This window comes from Dunckerocampus dactyliophorus, chromosome 7 (genome assembly GCF_027744805.1).
Source record: "Dunckerocampus dactyliophorus isolate RoL2022-P2 chromosome 7, RoL_Ddac_1.1, whole genome shotgun sequence".
Taxonomy (NCBI): domain Eukaryota; kingdom Metazoa; phylum Chordata; class Actinopteri; order Syngnathiformes; family Syngnathidae; genus Dunckerocampus; species Dunckerocampus dactyliophorus.
The window spans coordinates 18,432,406-18,457,763 of NC_072825.1; the positions used below are offsets into that span (position 1 = coordinate 18,432,406).

At 39.1% G+C, this 25,358-nt stretch overlaps 1 protein-coding gene across 3 annotated transcripts in view; it reads left to right on the forward strand.

The window, feature by feature from the left end:
- The first annotated feature begins 271 nt into the window (after nucleotides 1-271).
- Nucleotides 272-25,358, forward strand: part of LOC129185709 (doublecortin domain-containing protein 2-like) — a 28,110-nt gene continuing 3,023 nt past the window's right edge. Inside the window, exons 1-7 of one of the 3 annotated variants that reach the window (XM_054783092.1) lie at nucleotides 272-741; nucleotides 3,258-3,312; nucleotides 6,937-7,013; nucleotides 7,292-7,426; nucleotides 7,939-8,088; nucleotides 9,650-9,704; nucleotides 10,000-10,183. In XM_054783092.1, coding sequence (XP_054639067.1) covers nucleotides 461-741; nucleotides 3,258-3,312; nucleotides 6,937-7,013; nucleotides 7,292-7,426; nucleotides 7,939-8,088; nucleotides 9,650-9,704; nucleotides 10,000-10,183 — 937 coding nt within the window. In that variant the 5' untranslated portion in view covers nucleotides 272-460. Of the gene's footprint in view, nucleotides 748-3,257; nucleotides 3,313-6,936; nucleotides 7,014-7,291; nucleotides 7,427-7,938; nucleotides 8,089-9,649; nucleotides 9,705-9,999; nucleotides 10,184-25,358 lie in introns of all 3 variants that reach the window. The other 2 variants (XM_054783090.1, XM_054783093.1) reach the window with 2 other exon arrangements.

The following is a 25,358-nucleotide window of genomic DNA, read 5'->3' on the forward strand; positions in this document are numbered from 1 at the left end:
TAAAACATTCTCTGCTGCTCACTTGAAAGCAATCTAAATACCGTATACCTAATATTTAGTTTGTTTTTGGCTGTTTATACAGTTTGCACTGTGCTTTTTTTCTGCCGGTTGCTGCACATTTAAAACATGCATTCACTTAATTGTGACCCCCTGCTAGCGCAACCTGTTGATTGAGGCTGGGAAATACAGCGTGTTACCATAGATACATCCCAATAAATGAGCTCTCATGAGAGGTAGCGCTTTAGCAGAGGTCCTCTTTGGTGCAGCCACCTGCGGCGCAGCAGTGCGCACGACAAGCACCACTGTGAAGAGACCACGCTTTAAGGATGTCGTCTGGCCAAGATGGACTTCCTTTAATGCCCTTCTGATGGCTTACAATTTCTTGTCCCGCATTTCGGATCATACTTTGTCATAAAACCCCGCTTTAAATCGTGTGCAAAGCTACTTTTTACGCACCAAGATGGGATCAGAGAAGCCTAACTTTCTGTCCCAACCTGTGGTGAAGAACGTCTTCATGTACCGCAATGGTGACCCATACTACGAGGCTCGAAGGATTGTGATTAACCAGAAGAGAGTATGCAATTTTGAGACCTTGCTGAGAGAAGTGACGGGTGGCATCAAGGCGCCTTTTGGAGCGGTGAGGAACATCTACACTCCTCGTGGAGGACACAAAGTGGACTGTCTGGACAGCCTTCAGAGTGGGGAGCAGTATGTCGCTGCTGGGAGGGAGAGATTTAAAAAGTTAGAGTAAGTTCTAAATGCGTTCTGAACATTTAAAATACGTGTGTGTGCATCTCTTGTGACTCAGTTGCAGCCATGCTGAGTCACAGCTTTGAGCAAATAAGATCAGGAGAGGCGCGTGCCTTGCTATGGCCTAAAAATAAGAGAGCTCTTCCTGTAGATAGGCCTAATGGGATTTGTGCTGTATAGAAGTCCACGGTGCTGCAGCAGTAAATCATGTTTGCAGCCATGTTTTACCAGTGCAGCAGACCATGAAAACTGCATTATTGGCAACAACATCAGTTATAATAGAAAGAAGCTATAGCAAACATTCTGCCCTAGCAAAGATAATAATGCCAAGTTTTGATGAACTATGCCAGTGAGGTATCATTTTAACATTATTGTGGTTGTTTGTTGTACAGTAACCAGAAAGTAACCAAAATAAACATCTGTCTGTATGGTGCAGTGCATTTCGCACCACCAGAAACCACAATGATGAACTTCATGTTAAACCTCTCTGACAGTATCAACCAATTATACACATTATCTTTGTAGAGGCATACTTTGATACAGCTCATAATAGTTGGTGTATGTGTGTATTGTATATTATGTATATGATATGAAGGATGCCGGGGCCATTTTGAAACACTGTACATTAAAGATGTTAAAAGCAATCCAAGGTACAGTGCTTAAATGGATTTATTAGACCATCTGTCATAAAAAGGAGAAAACAAAGCCACAATTTGGACACCCTGGCCTTACAGTGACAATGAAAAAAATATTTTGGTAATGATTGGTGCTGTTAATGTTCATCAGCTCTGGCATAAATATTTTTCTCGTGACCTTTTTTCCTTTCACAGTGTCCCTAAAACGTCTTGTAAAGTTCCGATGCCGCAAATGGCCCCTGGGCCACAACCTTGTTATATAGAGTTATATTAAGTCACCTGCAGTGTTACTTCAAGGCATTATTTGACTGCATACCGGGTTTCTTTCTCTGTAAATGGGGATCATTTTAGGGAATATCCGTGGTTGACAGTATTCCTTACACATAATAATTCATCAATTTATACCAAGATAATATATTATGCTTTTACTGTCAATCGTATGTCTTGCACCTGAACATTTATGATAAGAGGGGTATGTGGTGTAATAACAGTATTTGAGAATAATAAAAAATATTCTACAATTATTGTGTTAAAGGACTGTTTGGAAGTGGCTCGAAGTTAACTTTTTTAAAGAAGAAATATAACAGCACCACTACCAGCTAGCACACGTAACCATTAGTGGTTTGAAATAACTGATTGAAAAAAAAGTGTATATTTTTCACAACTACAAATTAATTTCAATAGAAGTTGTTGTTTGGCCCGCATAAGATGATTGGCATTCATGGCTGTACCTCGCAGCTATCTCACATGCACATACACAACAGCAGTCTCAGCGAGGCGAACATCAACTTGCCGTCATGTTGTTGTTATCATAGGCTTCCCTTATAATAGGCTTCATTCATCCCTTGTTGATCACGGTTAATTGGTTCCAGACTCGACCGTGATAAGTGAATTTCCAAAAAGAAGGATCCTTATTTATAAATGGAATATTTTCGTAGTTAGAGCAAAGACAACCTGTTTATGACCTTCTAAATAAGTTTTTTTTAACAGAATTAGAGCCCTCTAGACATGAAATAACACCCCTATAGTCACATTTACACTGGTTTTACCGAATACAGTAGACATAATAAGAGTAAATCAGCCATTTAAGACATAAATAATACTCATGCTCGTGTGTGTTGCTATAAATGTGTTCCCTAGGGGACCTAAAAGAGAGGCGGACAGGAAGTGGCGTTGGGGGCTTTAGAGACGAGATTCAGATTTGTGCTGGTAATGGCCACAACAGTATCCCGTGTTTTTATTTGGGATTTTTATTAGGGATTATTGTGCCTGTTGTGAGATAATTCAAACCAGCAATAGCCGCCTGTTGTTCTTGCGATCAAGTCTGAGCCTTGTGTGCCTCACTGAACAATACATTAACATGACTAACGCCTAGTGACCAGCGTAGAATACTACAGTTCATCAACGTCTTTTAATGTGTCTTTTGAATGCCTTATATTTGTATTTTATTTCATTTAGCCATTTTTATGCTTGAAAATGCTTAGTTTAGGCAAAAAATACATAACATTTGCTTAAATATGCATTTTTTTTTTTACTAATAATGGCTTGTATTCAACCGTGAAACAGCAGGATTTATTAATATATTTTTGAAAAAACGCGAGCGAAATCACAAAATTCGAAGTGCGAAGTGGTGAGGCACGACTGTACATTCAATGATAGCTAATGTTAGCAGCTAAAAATCGCTATTATCAGCTGACAGGTATCATAACTAGTGTGTGTGTGTGTGTGTTACGTGGGGCGTAGCTTACATGCTTACAAGTCAGGAATGGGTGGGATATAACACTTGCAGAACATTCTAAAATTTGCGACCTCGAGGCAGCCGTGTAACCATTGCAAACTGTCCCTTGAGTTCTTTCTGTCTTTTGTCTGTAGTTATTTACAGATCGGTTCCAGAAAGAAGAGGATGTTGCAAAATCTTCCATTTCAGGTAAGCCAAAAAGTATGTTTGATTTATTTTGTGCTTGTATTTGTTCATCAAATGTAGTGCACTCAAAAAATAGGAAACAAATCTTTTATTGCCAAATGCCATAATAATATATATTAATGAGTGGGTTTTGTCAAATGTTTTGATGGGCAAAAATTAACATTGCAGGTCTCATCAGCACTTAAATATCAATATACTAGTATATTATGTGGAAAACATACCATATGTATGATAAGATTAAAAATAGACATTTATGTAGTATTGACATACACCTGTAATCTTTGGTACTCTCACATGAACGAGTTTGCCTCGCTGTTTGTTCATTGCCATCTAGTTGGGTCGTTAGAGGGAACACAGGGTCAGACCAGCTTCTTATTCAGGTCTGAGCAGCACAGTATTTTTTTCTGCTGTCCAGTCGAACTATTAGGAAAATGCTCTTTGTGTTCTTGATTTGGTCTTTCCTTTTGTGAGAAAGAACCCTATAATCACAAAAACGTAAGTATTTTAGTGTTACTTGATTACCTCTTACCATTAATGGAGCCAATCATCTAAAAGGATTAACCTGACTGATTGTGTCAATCAGTGTGAAGAACTCTTAGCTGTTTGGCTAGGTGGCTTATCCTTACTTTTTATGAAGAAAATTGTGTAAAATTTTAATATCATTATGCAATGTTTTATTCTCTCTTGTTTGGTACATGCTTGAGGAGCCACTTTAAGAAGTGCATTGAGATTGTTTTTGGTGAAGGATAATCTTAAAACATTACATTATTTTGTCACAAGTAAACCCAACGTTACATAATTATGTTCTTTAGATCTTTCTCATATCTGTCATAAATTCAATCATTAGGATCCATATGCTAATACAGTCTAGAAAGTACTAGAATGTACAGTAAGAGTGTAGACATATAATACAGTATATCATATATGATCTCAAACTGTTATTTCTTGGAGGTGTGATTCTCACCTCATCAATCCATCGATCCAATCAGACGCTCCAAGTTTGAGTCCATAGTTCTCGCCCGCAAGAGTGCCATCTCCGGGTCGGGGATGAGATTCTGGCCCAAGGCGTTTAACTACCTCAGGGTCTTGTTCACGAATGAGGGAAGGATGGAACGCGAGATTGACAGGCGGATTGGACTCTCCATCGGTCTGTTTTGGTGAAGAGGGAGCTGACCGGAAGGCAAAGCTCTCAGTTTACGTTCCTACCCTGACCTAAGGTCAGGAGCTTTGGGTAGTGACAACAAGATTGTGGGTACAAGCAGCTGAAATGAGTTCACTCCGTCGGGTGTCTGGGCACCCCCTTAGAAATAAGATGAGAAGCACTGTCATCCGGGAGAAACTTGAGAGTAGAACCGCTGCTCCTCTGCATTAAAAGGACCCAGATTAGGTGCCTCGGGTAGCTGCTCAGGATGCCTCCCGGACACCTCCCGGGATAGGTGTTCAGAGCATATCTGACCAGAAGGGGGCCTTGAGGAAGACCCAGGATACGTTGAAGAGAAGTATGTCTCTCAACGGGCCTGGGAACATCTCGGGATCTGCCGGGAAGAGCTGGACAAAGTAACCAGGGAGAGGGAATTCTAGGCTTTTCTGCTTAAGCCACAAGATAAATGGATCAATGATGTTATTGCCGATTTACATTAGCTATTAGGTGTTATTAGGGTTTTCCATACAGACTGTTCCTTAAGTTGCTTTGGTGCTGTGGTGATTTCAGAAACCCAGAGGACTAGGCTTTTATTATACTACCTCCCTTATCTGTGTTCCTCATCGGAGCAAAAGGTAGAGTCACAGTGGATTGCTGTGTGTTTTGGGACCAGCTGTGCCTTCTCTATGCAACCACCACATTATATTACAGTATATACAGCTTGTTTATTTCTCTGAAAATCGGTTAGGTTTTAGATGGAGCAAATCAATATGAACCAAAAACAAACAGTTAGTAGTTTGGTCCGCAACATATCAGCAAAAAGGCAATCACTGTTGATCATTGTTTTCCAAAGTCAAAGTTGATGTGTGTGAATATCTTGTTTTGCCCAAAACACAAAGATCTGCTTTCATGGATGACTAAGGAAATTGAAGCGTATTTAACATTTGAGAGGCTGAAATCAGAGGATATTTACATTTTTAAATAAAAAAAACAATTAATCGAATACTGTGGTGGGCACTACGGAGCATGTTGGGTTGGGAGCGTGTTTGGGGGCGGGTGAGCAAGTGTTCCATCTTCAGCAATCTCCTGCTACCATAATCCATCCATCCATTTTCTATACCGCTTCTTCCTCATTAGGGTCACAGGGGCATGCTGGCGACAGGCGGGGTACACCCTGGACTGGTCGGCAGCCAATCGCAGGGCACATATAGACAAACAATCATTCACTCACATTCATGCCTATGGACAATTTAGAGTCGCCAATTAACCTAACATGCATGTTTTTGGAATGTGGGAGGAAGCCGGAGTACCCGGAGAAAACCCACGCGCACACGGGGAGAACATGCAAACTCCACACAGAAATGCCCAGGGGAGAATCGAACCCAGATCTTACCGATCTCCAAGCTGTTACTGTTTTGGCCAACATGCTAACCACTAGACCAGCCTACTACCATAATAATGATAATAATAATAATAATAATGTATTTATATTGTGCTTTTCGAGGGACCCAAAGCGCTTCACAATGAAGTGAACCCATTATTCATTCACTCCTCAGTCACATGGTGGTGGTGGTAATCTACGTCTGTAGCAGCAGCTACCCTGAGGTAGTCTGACAGAAACGTGGCTGCCAATTTGCGCCTACAGTCTCGCCGACCACCACGAAATATTCATTCACATTCATACACCAGTGTGGGCAGCACTGGAGACAATCTTGCCCAGGGACACAACGACCGTGACTGGGGGGAGGGCATGATGATCAAACCGCCAACCTTCCAGTTTCTGGACGACCTGCTGTACCTCCTGAGCCACTGTCGCCCAATACTAGAATAGTTGTTGCTTAATTGGATTAATCATGGATTCGTCGATTAATTGTTACAGCTCTAGTTCAGGTATTCCAGCTGGTTTCCAGCTTCTTTTTGGTATTTCTTAATTATGGGTTTGTAAAAACAAGCAAGCAAGCAAAAAAACATCCAGATCTGCGTCCCCATTGCATTCATTTTGGTAATGGGGTGTTCCATTATTTTCCTCTACTAAATTTCCCATAGGTTCAAATGCAAATGTTGACAGGTATGGGCAATAACTACAATGTACTGAATTCAGCAACAGGTGGCAGGCCCTTTTGAAATTTCCACTGAATGTTTTCTATTTAGTTACTGTCCACATAAGTGCAGATCAAGTTTAGTTTCTGGCTCTTACATGATTGTTGTATAGCAAAGCGAGGACCTTTGTGATTTTGTATGCTGTGGAGTGTAACGGATGCCAGCCAGTGTGGCTATGTGAGTGTCCCTGAACGTTAAGAGTCGCGCTGGGCGTCAAGTTGACAGGGCGGGCTGATAGCTCGACGCCTCGTGCTCTCGACTCTCATTCCTGAGGACCTTTGTTTGAGCCTAAGGTGGTGCATCGGGCTGGCTCAACTAGGCATGTTACATGAACACTTCCAATTTTGCGCCTTTCTACAACAATTTCATTTTTTTATATTTTCCAGCCCAAACCACTTCCATCAAATCGGATATCTGTGTCAGCCAGATTCCTGAAACCAATTAAGGAGCCATGTCCAATCTTGTGAGTCCAGTTACTTTCTCATACGAAACATTACACGATTATTGTGCCACAACATTGCAACAGAATGCATTATCCATGCATATCTTGTATATGTTAGTAAGCAGATATGAATGTGCCAGTTCAATTTAATAGTAATACCAATTCATACAGAATGTAATATGACAGTAAGTACCTGAGCTCAACATCACTAACTGCTAATGCACCACATGAACTGCTGAGTGAGTAAACCAGTCTCCACTAATGTAATTGCTTCACTATTATGGTATTCTCCGACCCAGTGTGGTGGCTAACGGGGACACTCTGAACCCTGCGATAAGGCTGCTGATCCACCAGAGGATGCTGAGCCAGTTTGAAAGAATACTAGAGATGATCACAGAGAAGATGGGTTTGAGAGTCCTTGGCGGCGTGAGAAGGTAGATTTTTTTTTCAGTTGGAAGTTTTGCTGAATCAATCATAATAATTTTACAAAATATCTGCTTAGTTACGAAAACTGACCGCAGAAAGCTTCAGGTTCTTACTATATACTAAATTTTTGAATCCCAACCACTCTGCCGCAACAAATGAGTGTGCCGTTAGGGATAATCAGCTGCGGTGCTGGAAATTATCCAATTAATTTAATTGTTCCAAAAAATGTTATTTATTTACTCCAAATAGTCTAGGTTAGTTCATAGTTATAGCAAAATAATTAAATGCTTTTCTGCTTGTGGGCAGGTTTTACAGTACATGAGTAAACCTGTGTATCCGTCCATTCCATTCATACGTGTTTGGAGGTGTGCCGTGAGATTTTTTAAAAAATGTAAAATATGTGCCTTGGCTTAATAAATAAACACCGCTGTATGGTGTATATTGTATTTGATTCTGTATATTTGATGTATTATCCATGTTGGCGGTGCACAAACATATTTTCCCTCTTTCTCTGCGGTAGTCTTTTCACTTATGAAGGCCAGCAGGTGACCGATGGCACTCAGCTGGAGAGTGGTCAGCTGTACGTGGCCGTGGGCAGAGAAAGATTTAAGAAGCTCTCCTACAGTGACCTCCTCTTCAGCAAACCTCGAGGGGCGCGGAGAGCCAATGGGTATGCACTTTCTGACACTATATGAACTGTAACACACACTGCAAAGCCAGAAGCCAAACAGAATTTGACAGTTTTGATTTTTGACGCATTTCTATGACTTTTACTGATAAAAACCTCAATTTGAGGAAAACACGTTTATGCGTTTGGCACCACAGTTAATTGGAGGCTCTAAACTGTCCATAGGTGTGAATGGTTGTGACTGTGACTGGTCTATATGTGTGCTGTGATTGACTGGTGACTAGTCCAGTGTGTAGCCGCTTCGCTCACCCAATGTTAGCAGGGATAGGCTCCACCTCACCTGTGATCCTGAGCAGGATAAATGGCAGAAAATGAAATAATACATGTTTTAGATGATGTTTTCATGACCTTATTTTTTGAAGAAAAAGGCTTATTGAATGGACCTGCCAGGGAACAAAGTGAGCTCGTTAAAAGATTTGTGTCATAAACCAAATTACAACTAATAGTGTATTTTGTGTTTTGAAGTGGTTTTTTTTTACTATGACCATCATGTTTTGAAAACCCGTTACTGTTGCTTTAAAACAAATCTGTTCCCCTAAATGTAAGCATAAACAATAACAAATTAAAAATATTAACATGAAATCTGTACATATATACAGTCCTCCCTCACGACTTTGCGGTTAGAATTTTGTGAATTCACTGTCATAGTTTTTCAAAAAGATATTAATACTGTAAATCGTGCTGTTTTGTGGTGGAATATGGCCTATTATTAGTCAAAACATATGCATATTTAAGCAAATGTTACATATTTTTTGCCTAAATTAAGCATTTACAATCATAAAAATGAATAAATAAACTAAAATACAAATATAAGGCCTTAAAAAGACGCTGATGACAATTCTAAACCCCCAACATCACTTCCTGTCCGCCACTCACTCTTCTCCCCGATGGAACACATTTATAGCAACACTAATGAGCACAAGTCGTATTTATGTCTTAAATGGCTTATTTACTTATTATGTCTACTATATTGGGTAAGATAATGATAATAAGATAATAAGATGTTATGCCATGTCGAAAGGCTTCTAATAATGTTAAAAACTGTATTTAGAAGGTCATAAACCAGTTTTCAATGCTTTAAGTACAAAAATTCACTTACCATAGTCGGGTGTGGAGCCAATTAACTGCGATAAATGAGGGATTACTTGTTTGGTCATTTGAAAAAGTTCGGACCCCCACTGTAAAAAACATTTGTGGCACCCAAATGCTTTGGAAGACATGCTACCATACATTTGAAACATATATTATCAAACCTTCAGAATCATGATTTGGGGTGTAATAACGCCACCATGTGGCCACGTGAGACAGTTTAGTTTTACCCTACTAATGATGTGTCCTGGCAAAAGTAACACGTGGTGTATTTGTCAGGAAAATAATAGTCCAGGTAACACAGTAGGGGTGCATGTTTTGCCAATTTGTTTGCCCTTTGCTGTACAGTAGTTTCAGAAAAAAACAGTCCATTGGACACCCGATGCCTCTATTCTATTGTGAACTAAGCACCATCTTGATGAACTATAACTAAAGCAATTTTGTTTGGTTGCAGAATGAAAACGTGCACTCTGCCACCAATCTACAGATTCCCAAAACAAAATGGAAATGTAAGAACTAGCTCTTTGCCACTTGTATTCCAACTTGATTTTAACACAACTTGAGGTGACATTCTTTTACCTATACTCAGTGGTGATGTCATGTTTTCTTTTGTAAGTATTATTTACTTTGTGTATGTTAGTAAATTATAGTAATAATAACAATGTTTTGGACTTACAGTATGTTGCTTTTTTCAACATGCTCAAATTTAATGAATTGAAATTTGCTCCCGATATTTTGTACATAATATGGTATTATTTCTGCAGCGCTTAGCACACAGTCTGATCGTATCTAATCTTCCTTCAGAGTAAGTCGGTGGTCCGGTGCGGTGACAGTGGAGGGAGTGAGTCGAAGGCCTCGCCTCCAAGCCACAATGGCAGCAACAAGGAGCACCTGTCCTCCATCGTGAGAGAGATCTCTCAAGCCAGACTCCTCTCCCTAAGAAAGAAGAGGAGCGGACAGAGCATGAGCCTGGGTCTCTGTGACAATGGTAATATACCAAAAGTTTTCTCTTAACGCTTTCACTATTTCACATAACTAAATGAGGTACACCTGTCCGTTTGATGGAGATTAGTCTATTCATCTGTCATTTCTTTCTTTTCTTCCACTTACATGACATTGATCTCAACACTTTGGGCACACAGCCACGTGTCTGATGACGTAATGCTCATACTTTGGAATCTTAGGTTAACCTGCTGCATTCCTAAGCGTCCACTAAGAGGCACTGTTGCTCTGCGGCAGCGGGTGAAAATAGGTCTGGCTGGCATGATGACATCCAACACTTTTACAAGAAACACATTACGTCATCTTCACTTTGCTCTGATATAGTAAATATGCCCGCAATTTCCGGTTAAAGCACACTCATTTGAAGTTTACAGATAAGGGGACTGACAGGCTATGTCTGACCTCAATGTGACCTCTATTGCAGCACGAGTCACATAACATCATCCACTGGTTTGGCATAGATGCTGGCTGTGTTTTCATCTTTCATTAGGCTTTTGGCATTTAACAAAAATACATGTGTGCGTGTTTCTTTGTCAAGAATGTGCGCAACTAACAATCTATGCTGCTTTAAAACATATTCATTTGATGCACCTGGTTTTATTGTAACTGCAGAAGACTACAGTATGTGACATTTATCAGTCCCCTTGGGTGACATTGAGCAGACTCTAGACAAAGAAAACAAACAGGCCGCTAAGAAAACAACATTCTAAATATGTAGAGATGATATTTTCATTCGCTCTCCATGCCATAGATTAATTTGAAAAATAATTTTAAAAATAATAAAAATCAAGAAAAAAATAATATAAATGTAAATAAATAAAATTAATCCACAATAAATAATAATAATTAAAAAATATTACATTTAAAAAAGGAAATTTGACTTTAGCTGTCATTCCCAGAGTAGTCATGCTTTCGTACACTTTAGTGCCCCAGTAAGCATTGTATTCAATAGCCTTGATGTTTAGTGATCCGTAACACATGTCAATCTTTCAGAGGTGTTATTTTCTTTTTAAGAAATCCTCCCTTGGCTTCCTCAGATGTAAAAACAAAGCCAGAAGGTACAAAGACAGAAAGATGTCTGACTGGCAGAGGTTGTGGAAGTAACACAGCAGGAAACGTCCACAACAGATGCTGTGAAGCCTGACCCTTACAAGAAAAAGTTACCATTGTAAAAGTCATTATTAATATATTGGTGACAAAAAGGAAGCGGGGGGTGCGGGGGGTGGGGGTGGGGGGTCGGGGGGGGCAAAAAAAATTGAAATGTGAAAGATGACAAATAAGATACAGCAACCCTGAATCTTAAGATTATGTGTCTGTTCAGTGTTGACTATGTGACAGCGAGGTCACTTTTTGTGCATGTCGCCATTATTCACTGTCTATCAGCTGGTTGGAGCCAAGGGAAGAAAAAAAATCCAGCGGTTTCTGCAGGATGTCTTGTAAAGCTTCAGACTTTTCTGCTTCATTAGAGTGAACACAGATGCAAGTGACAGTGAAGACAAGGGAGCAGGGGAGGGAGTAGTGCAACAACTCATGCAGCAAAGGTCATTGAGTGTGTTTTTCTCTTTCTCAAAAAACAAACCAAAAAAGAAATCCACTTTTTCATTGTGGAGACAAATTGCTGGCACTGCTATGCCAGAAAAGACATGCAATCTGGATGTGTTTTCTCCTAAAATGTGGCCAGCTTTCTTTAATTACACTTGATTAGCAATGACAGCAGAATAAGTAAAGAGGAGGATGTGTTATGACAAGTTGAGCGAAAGGGATGTTATGTAAGGTGAACAAAAGGAGAAGGAAGATGGAACCTGAAAACAGAGTGCATGTGCAATCAAATATGATGAATAGCCTGAGATGTGAAGCCTGAGTGTTGGGGAGGGAAAATGCATGAACATATTGAAGGCCAGGAGATGCTAAAGGGGTTTGGATAATTGCCTGTCATTTGGTTAATCTCTCCATTTAGAGTCATCAAAGCAGAAGTGAACTTGCCTGTGCCCCTTGCTGGGTCCAAATTGCTGCTCTGAAAATCAACAATAGAGCCTTTTAGTCCAGGAAGGAGAGGCCAGCAGATATGACCAAGATGATGGAGAGGTGAGGTAAGGTGAGGTATCGGAGCAAGGATGCTGTCTACTATTAAACCGGCTTAACTGTAATCTTGATGGAAGAGTGTTCTGAACATGACGTGCATTGATTAAAAAGCAATTGCAGGTCAGGCTTGGTCAGGTCCCATCTTTGCACAGCCACTTGTTGATTGGCAGAATTTTGTCATTTGGGCCCCACATCCTCATTTTAGAAAATGGCACACGGCAATTACAGTACACTCTATAGGCAGTAATCCTTGGCAATTTGGGGCAGAACGGTACGCTGCCCCACATATGAGAGAAAAAAGGCAGAATGAGTCGGCAATGCGACAAAGTCAAAAAGACACACACAAAGGAAATCACTCCAATATGTGAATTATTTTTTATTCACGTCCACAGTAGTACAGTGGATCCCAGCACTTCGCAATTCAGAATTCCCGAGCTTGCAGATTTGAAGATTTTTGGTAAAAAAATTCTTCTTCTTCTTTTTTTCCTAAGAAAATAGGCTGCTTTTTTCCACAAAAAACACATCTCATTCACCGTAAGTCGGTAATCATTTATAAATGTGTGATAATACAGATCAAATGTAAAAAGGCCTGTTTGAGAGCCAATAATTTGTACACATTTCACAAGCTTCTTTTTTGTCAAGTATTGCGATTATGCACATTGTTCGGCGGCCCTTGAACGCACCACGCACAAAAGTTTGTTTGGTTACAGAAGCACCAGCTTCGACAGCCAATCCAGCCTTAAAACTTGCAGCGAGGCGAAAACAAGTTGCAATATGGTCCTAAGTTGTTACTGGAATTACAACAAGTAAGCGGGGTGTTTTTTGTTCATGCAGCTTGGAGAAACACCCTCTCAAGCCTGCTAGCCTCTAGAACTAGACAACGAGGCTGAAGGTTACAATCCCATCTATTCATCAATCACATTGTCATTCATTAGTGGTGAGTATGTGTTTATTAAGTGTGTGAGCCATATTTAGGGCTTAGACCTGGATTGTGTCGCAAGTGAACATTTCATTAATCCGTTACGGAAGGTTCGACTCCAACCGAAACATACTCTAACGTATCAATTTTTCCCATAAGAAATTGTGTAAAACCAGTTAATCCATTCTGGAAAATATTTTGACACAAAACATGTTTTTATAGTTGTACAATTATAGGTTTACTTACAGAAAACAATTCAAACTGCATATGAATATATATAAATGATGAATGAGAGAGCTAAATGAACATTTGATGTGATTTTTACCTTGAAACTAGAGCCAAAGAAAGTTTCAGGTGCCAGTATTCGATAAAAAAAAGTTTGAGTTCAAGAAATAACTCATGGAAAAACACAAAGGCGGTGTCCGTGTTGATCTCGCTGCTACATGGTGTGTTTCCAACAATCGTGTCTTCAGTGAAGGTAAAAGTAACCTTAAATGTTAATTTATTCCTTTCATTCGTCATTGATATGCATTTAGAATTGTTTTATGCATGTAAAACTATAATTGTAAAACTATAAAAATGTGTTTTGTGTTAACATTTTTGAGACTTGTGGCGTACGCAATTGTTAGTTAACAAATAACGACAAGTCAACCACTGATGACATCATAAACGGGCGATGGAGCTGACTCTACCAGGGCTCTACAGTACTGTATTTATCAATCAAATAACTATTCTGTATTAAATTACAAGGACACACCGAAATAAAAAGGGTAACTATAGTTTATCATCACTGCTCCAGCTACCGGATCCTCTGTGGTGGCCAACGGTCCAATGACGGTCTTTGGACCACCCAAGACACGTCACATGTTGTGTTAGTGCTGGTGTGAGTACCTACGTTACATTTCAGTGTGGCTGTAGAAGTATTGACTTGTTTAGCCAACAAATGCATGATTACCTTTGTTGATTTCTTATATATTTTAGTGGCTCATAAGTAAATGTCACTTGACAATTAGTGAAGGGTAGAGCTTTCTTCTTGATCTGTTCAAAGTAAAGAGCAACACAATTTCCAAAACAATTTCAGGAAGCTTGTGTAATTGTGTGGTTTTTAATCAGCATTTAGCCGCCTCAGATAATTACCATATAGGGTATTCTATATGATGGTGGTATCAGTGCTATAATACCAGTTGGGATGCTCCGATCAGGGTTTTATGCTGCCGATTCCGACACCAATCATCCATGAGTGAAATCGTCTGACACCGATCACATGGATTAATTTAACATTTTTCAATTTATTTATGATTATTGCTATTGCCCAGGGGTCGTGTATAACGGGGAAAAGTACGGACAATTCCAAGGTCCCCTGACTGAAAAGCGGCCCAAAAAATAGGTAATTACTAGTAAAAATTACTAATAAATAAAAGGGGGGGGAAGCCTGATTTTTTTTTCACGGGGCCAGAATTCCTGGCTGCAGCTCTGCTATAGGTTGTATGATATGAAAAAAAGGAACCATAAAATCACCTTAATTTAAGAAAAACACATTTGATTTACTTTTTCAGGAGAACATGTATCACTCGTGAAATTTACAGAGGATGAGACGCCTTCTTTAAGAAGACTCTGAATGTGAGAGTACATTGGTGGAGCGCTAGCAGGACATGCAGGTAGCACATAGGTGGGCTCCAAGTGAGACAGCAGTCGGTGAACCCGGTGTCTTCCACTGCTGACAAAGGCTGGTCGTCTCGTCTGATGAATTCAATTATTTTTTGGGTTATTTGTTTAGCATTCTGACTGTCACGCACATGCGGGCGAATGTTGTCCAGCGTTTTGGCTGCGTTTGCTGCCATTTGACTAGCCATAGGTGATTGACTTTTGTGATTGCCGTTGTACAGCATTTATCGGCATGTGTCGATCACATGCTTTTTCACGGAAATCGGCAGATACTGATCGGTGGCCGATCAATCAGAGCATCCCTAAATACCAGTGTTAGAAATGTCTTACCTGAATGGTGCGTCTTCCCTACCTTTATGGAAACAATTGAGACATTTACAAGATGGAGTGTCTTAATAGGAACCATGAAGACAAAATCTCCCATTATCACACACTTCCTCATATCATGAAAATCCCTTTGACTCAGAGATGTCTCAGTGTAGAAAACGACTACAGTATTTTACAATTAAAGGACGAGAGATGCTTGAAACCCAGTCACTGATAGACCAAGGTCTTCTTTGCAAAAGTGTCTCTGAAGAAATATTACAGCACCTTTGTGTCAGACCTCTTGGAAGTGGTGGAGGTGTAGAGTGATTTTCAAATAGAGCCAGTTAAGGCAGGGCTAGTTTGGAAGCCTCAAGGACATTCACTCTACACAAAAACCTATTCATGAACACAGCTCCACCTTTTAATGCAGCAGGAGCCAATTCAATTTACCGTATGTCACATAATGGAGCCACATTATGTCCAGTAGTGTTATTTCCTCTCCTATTTCAAGGACAGAATTTGAAGGTGACCACACAAACACATCCATTTCAAAAATGTGCAAAATTGTGTTTTGGTCTGCTGTGCACATATAACAAAAGAAAAGTTTTTAAAACTTACCCATAGATGGGAAAACTGTCTTTCCCCATAAATGTTTGTCTTTGTAGTTTTGGTAGTTATATGTTGTATATTTCAATCAATCAATTATTTCAACTTGTACATTTTCATTCATATTAGGGGTGTAACGATTCATCCACTACATCGATGTATCCATTTATATTCCTATGATCCAACTACATTGATCTGTGTTTAGCAAGTTGCCATTCCGGACGACATAATCGATCTAACATCGTTTAAAAGGTAATCAATCGGCTTCATCGATATTAGGAAATAAAGCATTAAATTTAAGCACAGCAGGCTTTTTATGGATGTGTGTTTTAAATGTTACTCGATTCTGTCTGCCCGTCTGTGACGTCATCGCCACGTGCCAGCGTGACAAAAGGCACAATGGAATTTCACACAACGCTGACTGTCCAGCGCTGACTGTTTTTTTTAGGAATTCTGTCTGCTGTCATAGGGGCTGAGCTAACTAGCAAGCTACTCCTCCAACAACGGTGATATGATTTAATGCACCAACTAATGAACAAAACTCAGTAAAGCTGGGATTACGTATATTGCTTACAATGTAGTGTGTACAAAGTGACAAAATAGCTGTGGAATTGAATCGTTGTGAAATAATTTACTCCAGAAGAGACTTCACGTCAGCTTTGACCACACCTTTTCCATAGACCCCCAGTGGACCTTACAGTATAGAAGTTACATACAGTATTCGTAGCAATCACGGATTATTACTGTTAGGAATGGAGTACTATCCACTCTGGTCTGGATGGGTACTGCAACATATGTGCTTATCTACAACAGAGAGATAACACAATCACAAGACCTTTCACTTGGAACAAACACACCCTGTTCTTTTTAATTATCTCACACACACACAGTTTCATTATGAGTCGCCCTGCTGTCTACTGGCTGGGACGCCCAGCTGCATGGCCAAGACTGGTTGAAACCAGATCAGACCAATACATCAGAAAACAGTTAAAGGGAAATTTCCTGATCATTGGAACTGCCTCTACAGCAGGCTTATAAGGAAGAGGAACTCAGTTTTACATTAGGGACGGCTTGGGCCCTGGACCTTGGCTGGGTGGCTGACCATTCTCTCCAGTGCTGGCATTACATAGGCTTGTATTCACTCCAAATAGAATAAATTGTCAAACTGGCGTTTTGGCTAAGATAATTATTTCACAGAACCTTCTAAAAAGGCCGTCCCGAACAGTAAAAATTAGTAAACTTCAACAAATAAAGCTAACCTAAGAATGACAATCACAATATATTACTTTAATTACTATAAATGAGAAATGTACAAAAAATAAAACAATTATAAGCAAATGGAAAAGGTGTAGTACGAAGCTCAGGCATATTGCAGACATCTCGCTTTTTAACAGCCTTAATTGCCACACAAGTGTAAAAACACCAAAGATAACCACTGTTAATAGTATAAAATAATCAATAAAACTAACTTTTCTTCTCTTAAAAAAATATTGTTGAAATTGGTCCTTTTGGAATAGGTGTTGCAAAAAAGCCAAATAAAAAGCAAAGCACACAGAGAATGAATCCTTTGATACCTACTGAGTGTCTTGCATGATATTTTGCTTTTTGGGTTAACATAGAAGCATATACAATATCTCACAAAAGTATGATAAGCCTCACATTTTAGTAATCATTATGGAATATCTTCTCTGTCAGTCTTACGGCTGGGGAAGCACTACAGACTTACTGTCCTCCGAATATAACCAAACACTCAGCCATTATAACGATGCAGTGCTAATGACAATGCTGTCCGTCAGAATGTAACATTACATGTTGGAATTTGTGTTTCCCTCAATGAACCGCAGCTCTCCAGTGTCGGTAGCACTCATGCAGCCCCAGGCCATGGCACTATCACACCACCACCGCTATGCATCTAGGCAAGACACAATTATCTTGCTACTGACTTGTGTGGCCAGATATTTAGACAATAATGGGTGTGTGTCGAGTCATTTTTAATAGATAGTAAATCTACACTCCGATAGCTGTACACTGACTAGTCTAATGCATATTCAAGTTTCATTTCTATAATATTGCCCATTCAGAAGGTAGGTTATAAAAGCAGTTGCTGAAATGTGAAGGGTGCACTCACTCTTGTGAAATACTGTACATTCCAAATATATTGGTCTAGTTCTGAATTATAAAATCTCAGGCACGTTGAACTTTCCACGGTAGTTTAACAAAAATCCAACCCCTGTATGTAATAGAAATTTAAATATAACCCAAGGAAGGCTGCTGTTTGAGAGTCTGTGTATGTATATGTGTGTGTGTGCCTTCTTCAATGCTCAAGTCATCCAGTCAGATCAGCCAAATGCCTCTGGTGTCATAAAATGCGATCCTGCCAGAGGGAATTATCCATGTTAGCATATGTATCTATAATGCCTGTCAGAGGGGAACAGAGTTGAAAACAGCTTTAGGAGACAGGAGGCATATGCACAAAGACAAATATGGTGGGGCTGTGTTAAAAAGAGGATGAGGATGAGTGATGCAACATTTAAATTATTATTTTTTTCCATTTGCAGAGATCATTCTTAGAAATTTTGTGTAGGTGTGTGCGTGTGTGTCTGTGTATTACTGGAAAAACGGCCATCCTTCCCAATCTCTTCCTTTCTTTTGGTTCTTCTATCTCCCCTTTTCACAGCAGGAAAAGGTTCTTCATGACTCTTTGATGCAGGATTAGGGGATTAAAGTGCAGGGTGGCAGCACTAATCTGCCACATTAATCTGTTAACAAGTGTTTTAGATGTGACACATAACTGAGCTAAGTGTGACATGCAGAGTGTAGGGTCTGACACACATTTTCCTCATGTCTGTCATTTTTAATCTTGCCTGCTTTGCATTGAGACTCTACGAGGTTTGTTCATATCTGTGCTGAATGCTCAAACGTTTTTGTATAAAGGGCAAGAGCTTGCATTTATTGAAATCAAAAGTTAACTTTTTGTGTAAACTGAATGCAGGAGCAGACCAGTTATGGCTCTTACAATTGAACATTGGCTGCAGATTTTATGTGTATCCGTTTTGCATTACGTGGCATTGACAGAAACAAAACACAACTGTCAGGAAAATATGGTTTGTTATTGCGCTTATAAAATGTTTTGTGTCCATTATTCTATTACATATTACAATTATGTTAACATACATATGTTTTTTACGTATGTATTTACGCAGTGATACACATTAATGTCACACTGACTTGCTATGATTATCTGCTCAAGGCTAGAAGCCTAGTGTCTCCAAAACAAGTCCCCCACATGCTTATCACCTGATTCAAATAGCCTTGGGTGTCTCGGCATGTTAGTCTGTTAGTTGTCATTGTCTCTGACCCTCGTAGCCTTGCATACTATAGGTTGTATATACAGAGGTGTTGCAAAAGTGTTTGCCCCCTTTCTGATTAATTTTTTGCATGTTTGTCACACTTAAATGTTTCAGATCATCAAACTAATTTAAATATCAGTCAATGACAACACAACTGAATACAAAATGCAGTTTTTAAATGAAACTTTTCATTATTAAGGGAGAAAAAATATCCCAATCTAAATGGCCCCGTGTGGAAAAGTGATTGCCGCCCAAACCTAATACCTGGTTGGGCCACCCTTAGCAGCAACAACTGCAGTCAAGCGTTTGTGATAACTTGCGATGAGTCTCTTGCAGCACTGTGGAGGAATTTTGACCCATTCATCTTTGCAGAATTGTTTTAATTCATCCACATTGGAGGGCTTTCGAGCATGAACAGCCTTTTTAAAAGGATACAGGTCAGGACTAGGCCACTCCAAAGTCTTCATTTTGCTTTTCTTCAGCCATTTAGAGGTGGACTTGCTGGTGTGCTTTGGATCATTGTCCTGCTACAAAACCAAAGTTAATTTCACCTTGAGGTCACAAACAGACCAGTTTGGTAGACAGCAGAATTCATGGTTCCATTTATCACAGCAAGTTTTCCAGGTCCTGAAGCAGCAAAACAGCCCCAGACACTACCACCAAATTTTACTGTTGGTATGATGTTCTTTTTCTGAAACACACCTTCCAAAAAGTTCAACTTTTGTCCTTTCAGATCACAGAGTATTTTTGCAAAGGTCTTGGGGATCATCAACATGTTGTCTGGCAAAATTGAGATGAGCCTTAATGTTCAGAAACAGTGACAAACATGCAAAAAGAAAAAGAAACCAGAAAGGGGGCAGACACTTTTTCACACCACTCGATATATTAAAGAAATAGTTCCGATTTTTTGACATGAAGTTGTATGACATCCCCATCAGCAGTGGACTACATCAACAGTGACTTATCCTCCCAATTGGTCCTGCAAGTCCATTTCTGCTCGGATATCCGTGACGTAGAACGTAGTTCTGCTTAGTTGCTGGGTCATTTAAGTAAAGAGTTTGGCTTCTCAAAACAATATGCGTTCAAAAGAGTAATACTATAATATAATTATTTCAAGATGTATTTATTTTTTAATTTATTAATGACACATTTAATTAATTATTTAAAGATGTATTTATTGATTTAGTTAATTAATTATACATTTAATGAATTATTTAAAGAGTTATTCATCCATCCATTAATCCATCTTCTATGCAGATTATCCTCACTAGGGTCACGGGTATGCTGGCACCTATCCCAGCCAACTTCGGGCGAGAGGCAGGGTACATCCTTGACTGGTCGCTAGCCAATCCATATAGACACATATAGACATACAACCACTCACTCTCACATTCACACCTATGGCCAATTAAGCTAACATGCATATTTTTGGAACGTGGGAGGAAGACAGGAGGCCGCACGGTGGCTGAGTGGTTAGCATGTTGGCCACCCAGTCAGATCTGCAAGACCTGGGTTCAAATATCTGTGAGGAGTTTGCATATTCTCCTGGTGTGTGCGTGGGTTTTCTCCGGTTTCCTCCTACATTCCAAAATATGCATGCTAAATGGCGACTCTAAATTGTCCATAAGCATGAATGAGAAGTCCAACAGGCCACCGTGTGCAACTTGCGTGCAAGTTGTATTAAATTGTACCTCTCGTTATTCTCAAAGAACTTGTCTTGTCTCTTACCTATTTTGGAGGTCAGAGGTCTGAATAAAAGAGCGGCAGACGATGTTTGAAAGGTATGACATGATGTGCCTGCGTTAATTACGTAAAATAGTTTTCAAGTAATGAATTTTATAATTTCATTAACATTGTTAACATGTTGTTTTTGACAGCCCTGGTTGTTAAATGGATACTTAAAGTTAAGATTCGTTCTTACCTTTCTGGCTAGTTTCTATACTTATGAGATGAAATGCCAGCAGTATTAACATTAGCCTCTGCAAATAATCTATTGGAAGGAAGGAAATTAGTGCCTTACCAGAGCTAATTTTATGTTTAAGAATGATAGATGCAGTGAGTGAGTGATTTTTAAAAAAAATCCTAACCTTAAATTCACTGATATGCTGAATGTGCTGATTATATATATTACAATCTTATGAAGTGCAAGTAATAAAATTGAACTGGGTTTAGGTGTGTGTGAGCGAGAGACTATAACAGATGGAGCAGCAAATCCATCAGCGTATATATACAGCAGATGGATTTGTTTTTTTCTCACTGTGTCAAATCGCCATAAACAAGCTAAGAGCCTCTTGTGGATTCAGGCTATACTCTCATTAAATGTTTTAACAGGACTCTGGTCAGTGAATGGAGCTTCACTTGCTGAGTGGCAACATTTCTTAATTGCCATTCAGAGTTAGCGTTCATGTTGTTTTACACACCACCATAACTCAGCCATGTGCTTGGTGGAGTAATCCAGCCGGGTGTAAACAAGAAATATACTTGTTGCATGATGATGTGCTGTGTGGAGTGATTTAGGTTCATTAAGTGCTACATCAAGACGTGGCTGCGTAAACTGTGGAGTTAAAGTCATAAATGCAGAATTGGCTTTTGCGTGTGTGTGTTTTTTCTGTCAATACAATTACATCACCGCTAGTAAAAGCACTGGAACATCTCTCAAAGACAATGTGTTCCAGCATTCCGGCAAACTTCTGATTTGTTTGGATTTCAAATATATTTTTCTCATAGGAAATGATAGAAATAATGAAAAATGCGTTTCAGGGTCAAACTGTTTCCCTCATAAAATATTTTATGAACTTTACAATAACAGGCAATCTCGATTGATTTATTGATGGATTGACTTGAACATTTGAACATTCTTTTTTTTCCCTCACATTCTTGTGACATCAGTAAACCTCTGATGTCACAATTCCAAATGTCCAAAAGGAACAGGAAGAAGCAGAGCCTATTCAATCCTACCCCCTCTGTTTCACATCCAATACCTAATACATGTCACAATTACTAATACATTTCACATCAACTGCTGATACATTTGTTCATTTCCCATTCAACATGGTCCCTTTACTAGTTCTGAATAACATGAGAACACGGTAAAGCAATATAACAACGTGTTACAATGAAGGAGAGGTTTGTAAATCCGCCAGGGCAAACCGCTGCAAATCTCCCACAGTGCAGGTGTCATATGGCTTAGCATAATATCTCTCTGTGCTTCATGATTCTTCTTCCTTGTATTTTCTTTCGTTGGGCATCTCTGTGTGGAGTTTGCATGTTTTCCCCGTGCGAGCGTGGGTTTTCTCCGGGTACTCCGGTTTCCTCCCACATTCCAAAAACATGCATGTTAGTTTAATTGGTGACTCTAAATAGTCCATAGGTATGAATGTGAGTGTGCATGGTTGTCTGTCTCTCACCCGAAGTCAGCTGACCGCGACCCTAATGAGGATAAGCAGCATAGAAAATGGATGGATGGAACTGCTTGTAGTGTCTTTTGTCATTTTAGTGCATTGTTTGAGTTCTCCACTCAATCTTTATAGCATTGTGCGGACGTATGTAAGTGTCAAATTTTTTCATAAGATCATATTTCCTCTCTCTCTCTCTCATCTCTTGTCTCTCTCTCTTGATAAAAATAATCTTATTACGTTTCTGGTTAGCTCGTTATTTTTTGCTTCATGCATAACTTTAGCTGTTTGAAAGTTTACCAGATTAACAAATTTTAGTAGTTGTGATTTTAGGAATGGGGGTTTCTACATTGTCTATAAGCGGCCTTATGGATGACCCTAATTGATCATTTTTGTAGCAAAGTTAGTGAGTGAAGTCTGCACTTGTAGATATTTCCCCATATCTCCGCACAATAAGTTAGATATGGTAATACTAGAGAACAATAGCAAGTATGGAGTGATTTTTGGTCCAGAACAAATTTTGCCTTATTGAGTATAGAGATGTTTCCAGCCACTTTATGTTGTATATTTTTAAACCATCTTTTTAGTGTCGTCATTTCATCTGTGATAATTTGTATTAGCCTTTGTATGCTATCATCAGAATAGAATGCGGTTGTGTCGTCTGCAAATAATACTACCTTTAGGTCTTTTGTGACTTGACAGACGTTAGTTATGTATAAGTTAAACCGTTTTGGCCCCAGTATTGACCCTTGGGGTACGCCAAATGAGATATTTAAGCATGCAGATGTACAGTATATTCTCCTAGCTTCACATATTGCTTTCTGTTTGCTAAGTAGCTTTTTAACCAGTTCAAGACTACTCCTCTGATTCCATACCTTTCTAGTTGGTTAATTAAGATGTTGTGATTAATTGTATCAAATGCTTTTGTTAAAACCTTAAAAATTGCAGCTGCACACCCTCTACGGTTTATAGCATTGGTAATTTCCTCAGTTATTTCGATCAGCGCCATGGAAGTTCAAATGTTTGCAGTTTCTGCTGTTATTAAATGTATTTAACGGTACCGGTAACCCACAGTATGGTCCATACCTCGGTATTTGGACTACAGTTTTTAAATGAGGGAACATGATCTGGTGTTCTAATAAAAATAAACACACACACGTGTCACTACACAACCAATTTCAGTGTTCCAGTGCAAAGTAACACAAAGTGTATCCTTGTTTGTGAATAATGGTCCTGTTTTAGCTGCTCATCCACAGCTTCCTCCATGCACTCAATCGCTTGGCTCTTTAGCTTAATGAATATGAGCTACTTCCATAAAATATTCTTAGAGGTCTGTTATTATTAACATAACGTTTAATCTTCCAGCGTAGCTAAACCTCAATCAGTTTTGCATCTGAAATGCCTTAAATGTCTTCCCAACTCTTCTTATCTCCATCAAGTCAATTTGTGCTGTAACTGCTAAATGGAAGAAGCAAAACTCCCGACGTTAATTAACGGTACTCTGTTTTGTCTTTCTTGTGTTGCTCATTTCTGATTTGAAATTTCACATTCATGCAGTGTTTTCCAACAAGTGTGTAATTACAGTGTTTATCAGAGCGAAAAGTTGCATTCCTTGACTGGCATTTAGGGTTAATTACGCTCATGTCTTTGATGTTGGTGTAAAAGCCGAATGTGTATTTGTTTTGCAAGCCATCAAACCTGCTTTCCCTTATTGATTGATTCAAGTCAACAAGCCAATCATGTATTGTCGTTGTGTTGCAGAATGATGTCCTTATTCTTTGGTTGGCTTTTTACAATATCCATATATGATCCACACAAAAAATGACCATAATGGCAAAAGTAAGAAAACAGCTGCCAACTACAGTATAACATTTAAGGTTGCAGTAAGGAACAATCAGGCTCCACCACAGTTTGTCATTTTTTTTTTAAACCAGTGTGGTTAATTTAAATTTGTGATGTAAACACACAGAATGAAAATGCAATCAGGCTAACTTTTCTGTTGAATCATTGTTTATTATAATAGCATTACCACTGATGATGCTGATTTGTGGTCACCATGGTAATGACCCCGACTGTATTTCACTTATTTCAAGACAGTGTTCCACCAATATGAATTTAGTATTGCAAGGTGAAATTATGATCTATCGTTTGTTTAATATGAGGAAATATATATACATACACACACACACATGCACATATATACATACATACAGTATATACTGTATATATTGAGAGAGAGAGTAGGAGTAACATTATGTCATACACCTGACTCATTCAGCACTGGTGAATACAATGCCAGCATTTATATGACATTTACTGTTTTCATCTGCCTCCGACTTTCAGCTTTCCTGACGTGATCCTTCCCCTGAGAGATTTTAAAATGTGTTTACTGGCTCTCCCTGGAACAATTCCATTGTCTGGGCATGTTGTTTACTTGCATGAAATCGAGCGGGGGGTGTATATTTTTCCTGACCACCAGGTGTCGCTCTTGTGTTGTGTTTGTCCATACCTTAGAGAGAAATGTAATTACTACAAGGGAAATACAGTGTTAGAAATGTTTAATTCAACTTGAGAAGAGATGGTAGTCAGAATGTATGGGAACTTTAGGCTATAAGGTTTGAAAACTAACATTAATATGTATATATAGTATATTGTATATTGTATATTATATATTGTAGCTTACATAACTAAGGTTATGAGATTTAAAAAAAAAAATTGTTGCACTTGACTAAGAAAATAATTCATGTCATGGGTGATGGTTTTCAAAGACATTTTTCTGAATTCACGTGCTGTGCTCAGTGGGCTAAGTGAAAATAGTGTTCATTTCCCCCCTTCTTT